Genomic DNA, 14,480 nt, shown 5'->3' on the forward strand with positions numbered 1-14,480 from the left:
TACGTGTTGCATGTCATTGCATGTCTTGTGTTTTTGCGATCATTCATTCATTAATGTATAATATTTGTCAACAATTATTACTGCTGATCCTCTTAAGTGTGTTTTACAGAAGCAGTTATAGTTGCTGACAAATGCAATAATAAAACAAAATGTCCTGTTTCTATTACAAAGCTACAAGCAGACACATGGAATGTAAGTTTTATCTACCAGCAAATAAATAACACACCATGTCGGATAACACCTGTAGAATCACAACAATAACACAAAGCGAAAAAGGTGTGATGTTTTCTTGGTTTCATCAAAAGCTGTGCGTAGTTTATATTTATTGTCCTCTAAATTTACATTTAAAAAAGGTCTGCCCATATCTTAGAACCATTATGAAAGTTAACACACAAATTCATAATACATCATGTATTATACATAGTGGGTAAAAGTATAGGCATGAAGGTAGTATGATTTATGTCAAGGCTTCAAAAGGAAATTAGAAAACAAATAAATAGAAAGAAAAAATCTTTTCTTAATTAATAAAACAAAAAAAACAACAACTGCAGTGTGAGGTCTCAAGCTCCTGATATCAAGCAAAGAAAGTCGTACAACCCATCTAAAACCTGCACAACAGCAGAGTGAACGTGAGAAAATAGTGTGAACAAACAAAAGTATAGAATTGGGCATCTGCAGTTACTGATAAATTATAACGAACACTGAGCCAAAACAGCTTATCACTAAACATTACAATCTAGGAAAAGTTTAGAGGCAAGCTCTCATTTCTTCTGTTCCTAGTTTTCATCTGATGCATGTAGCTGTAGCTCTGCTGCTGTCAGCGCGGTAAATGACATATTCACCCGTCACAGAGAAGAAAAAAGGCAATATGGAGCTGAGAGACACATTGCAGGGTTTCTTCAGAAGCTAGTGCAGAATCCAATTATTTTCTCTTCTTTACATATACAATAATTCAAATAAAACCTAACAAAATATAGTTATAATTTTCTGCACGTCAGTTTCATAAACTCAATTTCCAATACTTAACTGTGTGGAAATAACCATTTAAAAAATGTTGAAGGCTTTGGGATATTAAAATAAACAGTTTTAATGACAAGGTCATTAAAAGTCATGCACGCTGCAAATAACTGCATGCAGTAGTTATGGTAACCCATCCAAGCAGTTTTTATTTATTAATAGTCATAAACACACAGCAGCTTCATCAGAAGACCAAATACCCTCTTGACTTTTGAATGTGGAGTAATTATACAGAGAACCATTTGCACGTTACAGGAAGCGAAGATCTGCCACAGCTGCCTGTAACATTTACCTGATAAAGAAAAGTTCAGTGGATTGATTATCAACTTCATATATATTTGTTGTTGCTATTCGCACATTTGTCCCACTTGCTCTTATTTATTGTCGTTTACAACAAAACAAAAATGGCGACAGGCCTGAAATTACAATCACCAAAAACAAACTCAGAAAAGAGAGGAGGGAGAAAGGAGGGTGAGGCCAGGGAGAACGGCTGGCCTTCACTGCCCATCACTGACAGTTGCAGCAGAGTGGACACAGTCTGCTTGATGCTTGAACATCAAAGGGGAGGCGGCGGAGGCTCTTTTCCTGTAGAGCTCCTCTCTCTAAGCTGGAGGTTCTCCAACGCCACATCTAAAGGCATGATATCCACGCAGCCCATGGCTCCAAAGTCAGCGAAGTCTCGGCGCTCATCCTCATCAGAAGAAGAGCTCTCTTCGTGCATCAGTGTAGACAAAAGCAGCTCCTGGACAAACAAGCTGCGGTCTGCACGCTCCCCTTCTAGAAACTGACGCTCTGCTTCGGACCCCTTACGTTCATTCAACCTGAACAAAACAATTACAATCAATCATACATCCTACATCCACATGAACTTCTCTATTTCTGAGGTACTTATCTGCCATTCAAATGCAACTTGTCACTTGCTTAGACAATTATAAAATCCATCCCAGCTCTCATATTGGTTTCAAGTTCATATGAACTTTCTGTTCGGTTCTTCAAACCATTCTTTTCTGTTAAAGGGTTTTTTCCTTTTCCAATATGACTGTCTAAGGACATAGGGTGTTGTATGTTGAACACACTGTAAAGGCGCTTGAGGCAAATTTATGATTTTGTCACTGGATATTCCTCTGTGCAGCTCAGAAGAATGAAAAGAGTTAAGAACGCTGCAACCCAGCCCAGTGCGATGAAGTTTCACATGAGTCTCACATAAACTCTGAAGTGAATTTTTAAACAGAACAAAGGCGTTAAAATGTAGCCTTCCTTAATGTGTCCTCTTATTCTGGGTGGAAACATTTGCAGCCACTGTGGAAAACAGGAACAATTTTAATGGCTAAAAGTCTTTTTCTATTTGCATAAATAACGCAGACGTTTTTTTTTAAAGCCAGGTTTTTAAAAATCTGGGTTTGGAATCTTTAGGATATCAAGGCGCTAGCATGATTATTCTCCAACAGAGTTTTAAAACCGACAGTGCATTAGCTTACAGAATAGATTCATTAAAATATAAAACCACACCAACCTTGCTAATAGGAACTGGGAGCTATGGGATGAGGACGAGGGATTACTTTCTCCCACAGTGGTGGCGTTGGCCGTTGCTGTGCTGGGCGGAGGGATGGTGGTGTCAGTGCTGCCTGGGTTGTTGCTGCGCCGTGTTGCGTGTCGACCTGTGTCCACTTGCTGTCGTGCTGCCTGAGCCTGCTGCCTCTCCAACTGCAGCTGCATCTGAAGCTGCTGGAGCTGAGAAGCCGAAGGCCCTGATGAGTTTATTTGCCCCCCTGCAGCACGGCGCACACCTGATAGCTGAGACAACAACTCTGCAGGGGGCAACAAGAGCAGGCTAAGTCATGATTTCAAAAGTCAACCCTGTAGACTTTTCGGAGCCATTATTGTTTCAATTTATATTATTTCGGACTTTAGTCAGAAAACAAGATGATACCAAGATTCCTGAGCAACTAACTAAATACATTTTAAAAATATAAATGACTAATCTACTTTGTAGAAGAAGTTTAAAAATGTATTGTAATATGGCACATTCAGTAAGCACAGAGCTATTTTAAGTAGATACAAATTTGTCAATATAAAAACACAACTTAAAAAGAAAGTAAGTATTATGCAAAATGCAGAAAACCAGAATGAGATCTGCTGATGCACAAAAGGAGTATATATTTCCCATAGACCAGTCATTTGTTTTTGTTTGGCATTTTTCATAATGTTTTCTGTTTTGCTTTTGTATCTATTTGGTCATTAAGGGCAAATGCAAAATATTGCTCAGACAGTAAATAGTTTGTTTCAAGAACAAGTTAAACGTATTGATTAGTGGTTCAAATTATAGGAATTACATTTTACTTGTATAATACTTTTGTATACATTTGGATTGTATGTAGTTATTTCCATCAGGGTTTATACTGGCGGACCCAACTCTTGGTTCTGATAAATGTTTCTTAACCATCTGTGTGAAAAGTTTATTAATGCATCAGTTACCTGCAATTGGGTCCATTGCTTCCCTGTTACTGGGGGTGTAAGTTGAGCTCTGTGATGAGGAGGACGAAAGCCCCCCTGAAGAGCTACTAGTAAAGTGCATATTTGTCCGTCGTGCTCTGGGACCACCCAGTCCTCGTCCAGGGTGGAACATCCTGCGTACATGTCGAACACTGCTGGACTCATCATAAACAGGGCCTGTTAAGTTTAAATTCAGCTCAAGGTGTAGTATTAATATTTGTTGGACATTCCAAACATATGTAAACAAATCATTACGCAGACACTAGTGTGTGGACATTCAGAAAGGATATTAAATCTCTTGGCGCTCTGTGTTCAAGTGTGAGGTGAGCTGTAAAATCATCCGTGACATGGTTGGGGTCTCCACCTGGCAAGGCAGCACATATTGGACAGATCTGAAACCAGAGAGTGTGAGAGATTTCTATTTGAAGCCAACATTCCCTTTAACACCCAAACGTAAAAAATATGACAAGGACGCAAGCAATGCTAGCCCTTTTTTAGAGACCTGTTACTGGTATGCAGCACTGTCACAATTTGCACATGTCTAAAGTAGCGATTGTACCTACTCAGGGACAATTAATTTATTAATAAGTCTCTTCTACTGTTTGTTTTGGTGTTTTTGTGGGATTTATTTAGACCTGAAAAATAAAGTTGTCGATCAGTCAGGCCACAGAAACTTTAATGGCAACTGTTTTGATAAGTGACTCCTTCAAGTAAAATGCCAAACAAGTAATGGTTCCATCTTCTCACTTTAAAAGATTTGCCTTTTTGTTTTTTATCATATAAATCTAAATATGATTGGGTGTTGGAATTCTGATCAGACAAACAACATTTGAAGATGTCACTAAACTAGCCCAGACTGCGGGAGCTACTATAGCAAAGACAACATCTTAAATTGTTGTGAACATTATAGTAGTTTTGTTGGTAATTTATACACATTTTTAAATGTTGTATTTGTTAGCGGCATACTCACCACCTCCGTGGTAGTTTCTGCATGCTCCGAGGTGACATGTTCCTGTAGGGATGTCTCTGTGAAGCCCATCTTGCCACAGTAAGGACATGTGAATGACTGGGGTTGCTCTACTGAAAAAGTGTCTCCTCCATAATACAAGTCTGTGAAAACACAGTAAACAACCACATAAACAACCAACAACAACCAGTTTGAGGGTCAATCACTCTTGAACAAATTTCATTAATCATAAGAACAATTCTGTTGCATGATTTCCAATCACACATTAGGCTTCACAGGAACAACCTATTTGTCTATGACACAAGTTCCTGCCTGGACTTTCAGGTCCTTACCATAGTCTACCCTGGTTAAAATACACTGCATGGGGTGCTCTGTGGTGTGTCTTGTTGTAGTGGCTCCGCTCTCGTAGCACGATGCACACAGGTCGTAATCGTAGCAAATTAAACACTTGAACCGTCTTCCTCTAAAGTTCCCTTTTAAACACGCATCACAGCTCACGCCTAGAAAAAAGGAGAGGAGAATGCAGCATGTGAACGTGACAATAATCGTACAAACTCCTTATAATTACGTCTGTGCGACTAGCTGTGAGGAAGCACTTTCCATGCAGGCCAGTCTTATGTGAGCATGTGTGTTGGAGTGGCACCAACCCACAGGTTTGAGCATTCAAGAACTTTGGCATTGCGGTGAACTTCACAAACAACTTAGTGGCATGACTCAAACATATCTAGCATCTCAAAAATATCTTCATGGCAGCTTTTGTTACGCATATACAGCAGCTAATACTTTTTAGAAAGCGCACCCCTTTTTGGTATTAAAGCATGAGCCAAAAAGGTCAAGAGGTCAAAGTAAAATGGACCCAAGCAAAGGACTTGCACATAATGACAGCACTGTATATCATCAAAAAAGCTTATTAAGGTTTACTAAATCACAATGCCTATTATGATCTCTGTGCTTTTCCAATACAGTGAATAACTATTCAAAGACTACATTAACATTCTGGACTTTTCAACTTCTGCCCTTCTGATATTTTCTCCCAAGGGGAAATATGTACTTTGGCAAATCTTGGATAGTACCTAAGAAAGTAATGAGGGAATTTCCTGACTGATCTGACGTCTTGTAACAAGTAGCTATATGTGCTGACTAAAGGTTTTGGGTGACAGTCCAGGCTTGACCGGAGGCTGACAAACAGTGTAGGTGTCACCAGACGGCTATACACCAAAAACAGTGCACCTCTCTCGGGTTTAGTCATTTAAAGGGGAATTAGACCACTTGGGGAAAACACATCACAAATCATTGTCATCTTTAAAAAACAAACAAAAAAAAAAAACTAACCTGACTAATTTGATGAATTGACAGGTTGACAAGTACCTTTGATTTCCTAAATTAAAGTAGCAAGTTGCTAAACATTCCTCTCTTTGCTAGTGAGGCTAACAGTCATGTTAGGTCATGTTTGGAATAACCAACAGCATAGCAACTTCTGCTGGGTTAAAGCAGGATAACCTCCAGGCTGGTGCGCCAAAACACCCAAAAACAGCAACTTTATACAGTCGTCTGATTTGCGCGTAAGCGTAACTTAAGCCTATGTTGTTGCTTGCCCGTTAGCTAATTTAGTAAATGGTTTATGGTCAGAGGCCCGAGACTTTCTGTCTTCTAGATGACAGTGCATTAGCTAACCATAGTAACGTTAGCTAGTGATCTGACGGGACAGTATGGCACTTGCATGAGAACTACGGGCTCCTATACGAGGATAAATAAGAGCAAAAAGAGGGTGATGGCAACATCTGAACATGCATCACCGTAAGCAACTAAATACAACAAGAGCACCAGTGGAAGCAACATTTGGCCGTAGCTACAGCAGCGACTCATATGTTAGCATACGTGAGCCTGCTTGCTGGCCCTGCTACCGTAAGGTAACGCAGTAACTAGCAACGGCTAAATGCTAAGCTTCTCTACGCTGCCGTGTCACTGTGAACAGTTTGAGTGAAGTTACAATCGTTGGACTCCATTTAGGATTCGAGGTACATATACGATATTTAGAACTACTAATGGCCAACGTGTAAACGTTGATACAACCCTGAACTAGCCACGAAAAGACAACAACCCACCCCCCCTTCTGACTTGAGCATGTACTTAGCAAAGCTAGCCGAGAACCTAGCTGCTCATTGGGCGCTGCTTATAAACTCACCCTCATGTCGGGACATCCTACAAAGAGCGACACAGCCCCTCCTCGGGCTCCCCAGCGCAAAAACAGGGAACGATGCAGTTTTTGAGTTATTAAACTAAAGAAATGCTTCACCCTCGCCTCTTTTTCGAGCAAGATGGATCCCCAGCAGCTTATAGTTTGTTCTGCTTCCCCTCCCAGAGTGTCAGTTATCGGCAAGTGTTGCGGGTGAACACCAGGAGGCGCTCTTCTACCTCAAATCACTGACACACCGGGACTGACATGACACTTTACGCCCTTAGTCTTGACTCGGAGGATTCTGACCCCCGTTCTAGTCATTTTGTAGAATTATTTTCAGATCTTTTACTTAGGTAACAGAACTACAAATGTAGCAATAAAACGTATGCTGTGTTAGAGAAACTAGGAAAAGATTTGTAAAGAGCATTTGCACTTGTAGCCTATGCCCAAATTTCAATTGTATTTGATTTTAATTGTATTTGATTTCATGCAGGCAGTGGTAGATGAACTACTCCAAAACTGTACTTAAGTAAAAGTACAAATAAGTAAATACCTGCTAGAAGTATTACTTAAAAGTAAAAGTAATATTTTTTATTCTCGACCGCTTTTTATGGACCAGTTTTGCATCATGTCTGGGGAGGACATTAAATAATTAATGGCAATAGACATAAACGATGGGTTGAAGCTGTTATAAAATCTGATGCATTTTTCAGTTAAAGAGTAGAATTACTGCATACCAGCTCACTTTGCGTGTGCTAATATTATTTTTGTCCCTGTGGCTTATCCCGTGAGTTCAGGGTCACCACAGCGGATCATTGTCCACATGTTGATTTGGGACAATTTTTACGCCAGATGCGTAAAAATTGCAACCCTCCCCAATTTCTGCCGGGCTTGGACCGGCAGTGCACAGCTGGGGAGGGGAATGGGCTGTTAGTGGTTCAGTGTCTTGCCCAGAGACACTTCGACATATAGCCGGGACTGGGGATCAAACAACTGACCCTGTGGTCCGTGGATGACTGCCTTAACAACTGCGGTACATACATAATAAACTTTTAATTAAGACCATGGAAGGAGAAACGGACACTCTGCCTGAGCGTGGTTTAATTAAGCTACTTCTGTCTCTCTAGTGATTCGTTTTCATAAAAAATAAAAAAAATGGTTTATTATGAAATGTGTACAGTTGTGGAGTAAAAGTCAAAGTAGTCAGAATTAAATCTACTTAAGTAAAGTACAGATATGTGAAAAATGAATTATAATGCTGAAACAAATTCACTTTACGCAGATTTTGTAATTTTTATAATAAACAGTTTAGCCAGTAAAAGCTCAGACAATGTTTAATTTAATGTCTCACAATTACACATTTACGATTAATGGATTTGTACTAGTAGGTCTATCTGCAGTCACTATACTGCAGGTATATTACAGTAAAAAAGTTGGTTGCTCTTTTCTGTAACTGTATTGATTTGCATTACAATAATGGAACTCATGGCAAATGTCACATCTTACCTATAGAAAAACAAAAGAACTGATGTTTAGTTACTTCTTCATAAAAAAGTCTTTATTTTTTAACATAAGATTCAGTTCATTATTTTTGTGCCGATGAGGACGCATACAGTCTGACAAATCAGTGCATTACAATGAAGACTTCACAGCAGTGTAGAAGGCTGGGTGGAGCTCGCAACTCTCATACCCTTCATCCTATAAATAGAGAGTAAGATCTGAGAAAAAGTTTGCAAATTCATAAATCTGCCCTCGTGCATAAGCCTGATGTAGCCACACAATCTTAAAATGACTCACACATTCTGTACATACAATTTATTACGTGTGCTTCATGTCAACCGTGGAGGGGGAGCTCTGAGGAGTATTTAAATATTCAAAAGCTTTTCTCTCTGCCCGCTTCCCTCAGCTTAAAAGCAAGACAATGAGGGGGACAAATGGAGAAGCAGAAACTCCCCAATATCCAATAGAATATCTTAAGTAAAATGTGTAGCTGTGAAAACAAAAGACAAAACCCGAATGAAAGTATTTCTAAGGTACTGTGTATCATATGGGGTGACAAAGAATCTTTGATGCTATGTGTACATGCAGCTTGTGTAAAAACTACTAAAGTAGCAAGCTAACATTGAAAACTGCTGGTGAATGGTGACACATAAATGTATATTTCTGCATTGAAGGAATATTACTTTCTGTACTGTTAATAAAAAGGATTGAAATAATAGTAATTATTCAAAACAGTTATTTAACAGACTTAGAACCAAACTAGTGGATACAAACCCTCATTTTCATGTATATTCCGTACAGAATAATGACATTTTAATTGCACCAAAATATAACAATATTTACATATTTGCTTTGATATTGTAAGGGATGCCACATACTTTTCCTTTATGTCGATGACATACTGTAATTCATGATACATGTAGCACCTGAGCAAGTCATGTTCTCTGACCATAGCAAAAAAGAATTGTGGATAACAACTCTTAAATTACGTGAATGAAAACAAACATAATTATGTACATTTGTAAGCTTTACATTTTTGAGCACTCATCTACAATATATTTACAGTACAATCAGAGACTTGTGTTTTTTTTTTTTTAAGGCGCAGCTCTTTGTATCCCGCAGTAACGAGGGTGAAATTAATTACGTTGAACACTGGAGGAGAGACAACATGTTTTCATTTTAAAATAGTTTAGTTAAAGTCTTCAGGTTAATGTCTTTAGCCACGTCTTTGCTATGAAACCTGTACAATGTTCCGTGGCAAATTGGTAAAACTCAACAAAAAAACCCAACCGAAACACAATGTTATAAAATGCTAAAAAGGTACAGTGTTTTAAAAACTAATCAAGCACATAAACTTTAACACAAGACTTTAAAATTTCAGACAGAGTGCTTTAACACAAATAAAGTCCACGTATTGTCTCAGAAGCAAATAGATCTTTGGACATTTTGCTGTAACGATAAACGTTTGTGAGGTGCTTTAGGTGACTTTGCATCTTCATACTGAAAAACCTGAGTGCTTTGGCTCCTATAAAGCTGAAGTGCAGCTATTGTACTGTAGCTCCGAAGCTCCTGTAACACTGTCCTACTGCATGCAGTATAAATACATGGCATGATGTCAGGTCATGTGATGTCTTCCTCCTCGTCTTTGTTTTTCCTCCTTGAACGGCCTGATCTGTGACGTGATGTTGACATCTGCCGGAAAACTTGCTCACCAGGAACAATGAATATTTGTACAAATGTGTTTGCTATTGTTTTACTTGGAAATTCGGCTAGATGGAGTGACACTAAAAGCAAAAGGGTTGGTGGACGTGGAGGTATTTGCAAACGTTATCTGACTGCAGCCTGCATAGGACAGGGACTGGTAATTATGTTTTCCAGGTAGTCTCTGTGTCTGTGCTCTGAGGTGTCCATTTGTCTTGTGGCATCTCCTCCTCGTGTCTGTCTGCTGTAAAGTCTGCCTGTCACTTTGTGCGAGCCGATGCCTCTGGAAGCAGTAAGTCACAGAGCTGCTTGCTGTTGGCCCTCTGGATACCTCAGTCCATTATTTCCTCCTTTGTGTAATCCCTGGATTTTCTCTTGAAGAAGCCCATCTAGAGATGCAGAAAACACAGTTAAAAAAACACCCAATAGAAGTTACTCTGCGGTTATGGGAATATTTACTGTGTAAAAGGAACTGTTTGACATTTTGGGAAATACACGTGTTTTGAGTTACAGGCCACTCATATCTGTGCATGGCCGTGAACCTTAAATGATTTACTGCTAAAGACAAAATAATTACTTTTTATGTATTTTACAAGTCCCACACCAACATCACTGATTGAAGCACTTTCATTGATAATATCTAATATCTAACAGCAATAGAAGTATTGGAACAGTTTTACCACTATGGGCTAAGGGGAGAACAAAATTACTTGTAATTATATATAAACTCAAAAATTATGTGCATGCTGGGAGAGTTCCCAACACACTTCCAGTCAACCAATCAAATAAATACTCAAATTTAAAGCTCAAGGGTGAGACAACTTCATCCTGCATTAACAGAACATTTGTGAAATAACTTAGAATTATTTCAGTCATGTAACAGTTGGGTTATATGGGTTTAATTAGGACACTTTTAACAAATAGAGGTCAGGAAGTAATTGCCCCAAGCCGGACGAGAAAGTGTTGAGCACATGACCCCCTGTAAAACACCTAGTCTTTATACAAAGATGAACTGGCCACTTTCATGGTGGAATCAATCTTCTCATCAACTTCTCAGCAAAGAAGAAAATGATCAAGAGCAAATATGAATATGAATATCAGTTTTACACACATCACAGTGTTTCATACTCTGTGCCCTCCGTGTCTAAGTTGCCACAGGCCATCATAGGATATTTATAAGACTTTAAATATTCAGGCTGTCAGACTCAGGAGACATTACCTTCCAAAGACCGAAGATGACCAGTGCTAAGATCAGCAGCCCTATCAGGATGCTGAGTATGATGACCCAAATAGGGATTCCTTCTAAGGTATCCTTTGAAACCTGGATCTTCACCTGAGTAGCACAAACATTCATACTGTAAATACACACACAATAATTTAATGATGATACCAAAAGCATGTAATACAAAAACCTTATGACTTACAGTCCTGGTCTTGTCAGTGCTGCTCAGTTCAAACAGGTTTGCGTTTTTGATCCCCAGAGTGCCGTTCACCAACATGTGCAGAGTGGAGAACTCGCCCTGTAATATGAATCTCCTTAAAATATTGCTTCCCCGCTCATCCGTCAGTCAACCCTGTGTCCTTTAGTCTACATTCTGTTAATCTATAATTAACTCTCGTGCACTGCAAACCAAAATACTGAGACACAAGACAGAGGACAAGTGAAAAATAATCACTTGCACCTACCTTAATAAACGTAGGTTTCCACACTCTGAATGAAATATTGACCTGACTGATATCAGCTTCAGGGAGGAAGCAGGTAAATGATTCACAGCCAAGCTTTTCACAGCTCTGTCGAACAAATAAAACAACACACACAGAGGTGAGTTATAAAGCAAAGCCCAACAATACAACATTTTTATTTAATTACTATTTTTTTTTTAATTTAGAATGAGAGACTTGGCATGTTTACATCAAGTTACAAACAAACTAAACAAAACAAACAAGCACAGATAGAAATTGTAGTGTTTGTGGCTACTAACAGCAGTAATAAAATATATATATTAGATTTTTGTATTTCTACATTTCTGAATTCCTTTGTTAGTTCAGCAGGTTGCTTATATTCACTAAAAGGTTAAATCCTGATAAAGAAATATGTGCTTTCTTTGTAGAATTAGTGCTGAAAATAATTATGTAACTGTTTATTTAACTGAAATTAAAGACATAAAGACTCGTGAAATGCTTATTATGATCCTGCAGACACAGGCCAAAGTGGTTTATTAGTACAAGCTAGTAACATTTAAGCTATGTAATCAGTTTTACAAACATGTTATAAGTGGTTTATATGTAGATCTACAACTGCATTTTAGTGTTCTACAGATGCTTAAGACTCAAAATATACTAGGTCACATAAACTGCACCATTCAGGATTTAGAAAATAAATCTTCGTCACTCACCAACAGGTAGACACTGAGTGTCTCTTTCACTGGATCGGGCTTTACAATGTTTGGGTTGATATTGTGAGGGTTGATCAAATGTGCTGCATTACATTTCACCTGCAGAGAAAGGACAGTCAGATGAAGGTGGGTCTGTTTGTTCACATTCCCTTTGATGTCTACATGTGCATGTTGACACACCTTTGGGCTGGTGGTGACACGTGTCAGGTACAGTAATTCGTTTCCACGAGGAGACAGTTTAGGATACATCACTGTGAGGTCAAGGACTGGTGTCACCAAATCACCTGACTTCACTACCTGTAGAGAGGTGAGACAGAGAGTTTTATCATTTCTGCACCTGCAGACTCTTTGTTTATATTAACAAATCATCAGAATTGATATTTACCGTGTAGCTGATGTTGACCTCCTCTCCAATCACAGCGGTGTCATTGAAGATACTGGGGTACTGTTCACCTTCTTTCACTGTAATATGTTTATCCAGAGGCTGCCTGCAAAATACAATGGGAGTTATTATTTTTAAATCTGAGTTTCAGATAGATGTCCTCATTTATCAAAGATTTACCAAGTTAAATCTTGGTACCACTAATAATAATAAAAATAACACACTGAATTTATGTAGCGCTTTTCAGGATGCAAAGATGCTTTACAATAGTTACACACACAATACATACGCAATGTACACTGAAAAACAGATAAGGAAAACGAGGAGGGGGTTACTGGGGATGGCAGGTTTTGTTAAACGGGTGAGCTTTAAGTTGTTTTTGGTGGAGAGTCTGCGGATCGAATATGGAAAGGGAGAGAGCTCCAGTGGGTCGGGGCAGCAATGGCGAAGGTTCTATTACCCAAGATCACTGTCCAACAAGGCTCTCTAAATAAAGTGGAACATCACCGAAACATTTTAAATTATGTCACCATCTTTTTTTTTTTTTTGGTTAAATTTAATTTTAAGTCATTAAGCGAATTACAATATATTTTAGAACACACATTCATCTAACCCTGCCATTAGGTCAGAATCTCTGTTTGGTCCAGTAATTCAATGAACAGCGTGTTCAAATATCAGTAAAAATGGATTACTGAATGCCAAGGAAAGGCCCAGGGGCCACAGCCACAGTGAATAAAATGATGATAGTTCTTGGTTAAAGGTCAAAGAACCCAGCTAAGAAAACACAAAGTGACCTCAAAGAGAAAAATTAGCATGAAAGAAAAAATTACCATGATAAGGCAAAAAACTTATACAAGGAGACAAACACACACAAGACGCACAAGACGGCCAAAAAGACACAAAATGTGCTGATAGGGGTCAATGTCAGCGGGCTGGGGGCTGTTTTCATGTCTGTGCCTTGGGGCTCATTTAATCAAAATCCATCCATGACAAACTAGTAACACCTACTAAACATCAGCGTGTTAGTACTGTGGCTGTCGGCATGTTGGTGTGATGAGAAGACAAAGGAAGCTATTTGAACACAGGACCTACGCCAATGCCTCACTGTGTCATGGTAAAAAAAAGCTCTTTATTCTTACAAAGTGGAAGCGAAATAAGGTTTTTACTTTAAGTACAGGCCAATTTGTGTGCTGTATGTGTTGAACCTGTTGACATGTTACTCAAAGATTTGAAAATAGAAAAATAAAAATAAAAATAATGAACTAAAAAACAACTCTCACAGGTACTCACACTGAGAATATGAGTCCAGCTGCATACTTCACAGGGATGGAGATTTCCACATAGTTGTCACTCAGGGTAGAGGGGAGCTCTTCACTGTCACTGTGGGAAATTCAAAGACAAATTTGTACCATTTTCATGAATAACAAGTAATATTAACTACAGCACTTTGACTTTTGTTGAAAACAGCTTCGAATGGAAAGAAAACATATTCTACTTTGGCTCACCTTGTAGCTGTCACATTGATCTGAATTACCTCCTCAATATGTTCAGTATTCACCTCAAACTTTACTTTGAATTCTTCCTGTGGATGTTAGAGCACATGACACATTCACTACATAGCAACTATGACAGAAAATACCTCATATTTTCAACAGTTTGCGTGTGTGTTCTGCAGCGTGCGCAGGAGAGATGAATGTACGCTGAAACTGACCTCTACATCGTTTCCCAGGAACGGGTATCCAACAGCACACTCCAATTTAGTGTGATTCAGAGTGCATCCCTTCTCCGGCTGATGATGCAAAATAAAGCTCGAATTATCACACACACACATCCTGATTCACAAAC

At 38.8% G+C, this 14,480-nt stretch overlaps 2 protein-coding genes across 5 annotated transcripts in view; both read right to left on the bottom strand.

Annotated features, from left to right (window-relative positions):
* Positions 1-284: 284 nt before the first annotated feature.
* On the bottom strand, positions 285-6,857 carry kcmf1 (potassium channel modulatory factor 1). Of its 3 annotated transcripts, none has more exons than XM_067484275.1 (7): positions 6,663-6,856; positions 4,810-4,977; positions 4,481-4,620; positions 3,801-3,902; positions 3,493-3,676; positions 2,531-2,825; positions 285-1,838 (listed from the first exon to the last, which is right to left on the bottom strand). In XM_067484275.1, the coding sequence occupies exons 1-7, from the start codon at positions 6,676-6,678 to the stop codon at positions 1,574-1,576; spliced, it is 1,170 nt and encodes a 389-aa protein (XP_067340376.1). In that variant the 5' UTR covers positions 6,679-6,856; the 3' UTR covers positions 285-1,573. The 3 variants fall into 3 exon arrangements, with proteins under 3 accessions (XP_067340376.1, XP_067340377.1, XP_067340378.1); XM_067484276.1 differs by having other exon boundaries at positions 6,774-6,853; XM_067484277.1 differs by lacking the exon at positions 4,810-4,977 and having other exon boundaries at positions 6,663-6,857.
* Positions 6,858-8,182: 1,325 nt separating this feature from the next.
* The window catches only part of itga1 (integrin, alpha 1), a 43,135-nt gene continuing 36,837 nt past the window's right edge, over positions 8,183-14,480 (bottom strand). For both annotated transcript variants that reach the window (XM_067484300.1, XM_067484301.1), the window contains 10 exons: positions 14,347-14,424; positions 14,141-14,217; positions 13,926-14,015; positions 12,639-12,741; positions 12,434-12,550; positions 12,254-12,352; positions 11,544-11,648; positions 11,282-11,377; positions 11,077-11,190; positions 8,183-10,246 (listed from right to left, as the gene is read on the bottom strand). In XM_067484300.1, the coding sequence (XP_067340401.1) occupies positions 10,190-10,246; positions 11,077-11,190; positions 11,282-11,377; positions 11,544-11,648; positions 12,254-12,352; positions 12,434-12,550; positions 12,639-12,741; positions 13,926-14,015; positions 14,141-14,217; positions 14,347-14,424 (936 nt within the window). In that variant the 3' untranslated portion in view covers positions 8,183-10,189. The remainder of the gene's footprint in view (positions 10,247-11,076; positions 11,191-11,281; positions 11,378-11,543; positions 11,649-12,253; positions 12,353-12,433; positions 12,551-12,638; positions 12,742-13,925; positions 14,016-14,140; positions 14,218-14,346; positions 14,425-14,480) is intronic.

This window comes from Channa argus, chromosome 18 (genome assembly GCF_033026475.1).
Source record: "Channa argus isolate prfri chromosome 18, Channa argus male v1.0, whole genome shotgun sequence".
Taxonomy (NCBI): domain Eukaryota; kingdom Metazoa; phylum Chordata; class Actinopteri; order Anabantiformes; family Channidae; genus Channa; species Channa argus.

What these genes read in the sequence shown, in the direction of transcription:
- kcmf1 (XM_067484275.1), bottom strand. An exon ending in TTTAACCAGGGTAGACTATG is followed by an intron (nt 4,621 to 4,809) that starts GTAAGGACCTGA and finishes GTGTTTTCACAG; the next exon opens with ACTTGTATTATGGAGGAGAC. An exon ending in TCCCAGTTCCTATTAGCAAG is followed by an intron (nt 1,839 to 2,530) that starts GTTGGTGTGGTT and finishes TGTTTTGTTCAG; the next exon opens with GTTGAATGAACGTAAGGGGT.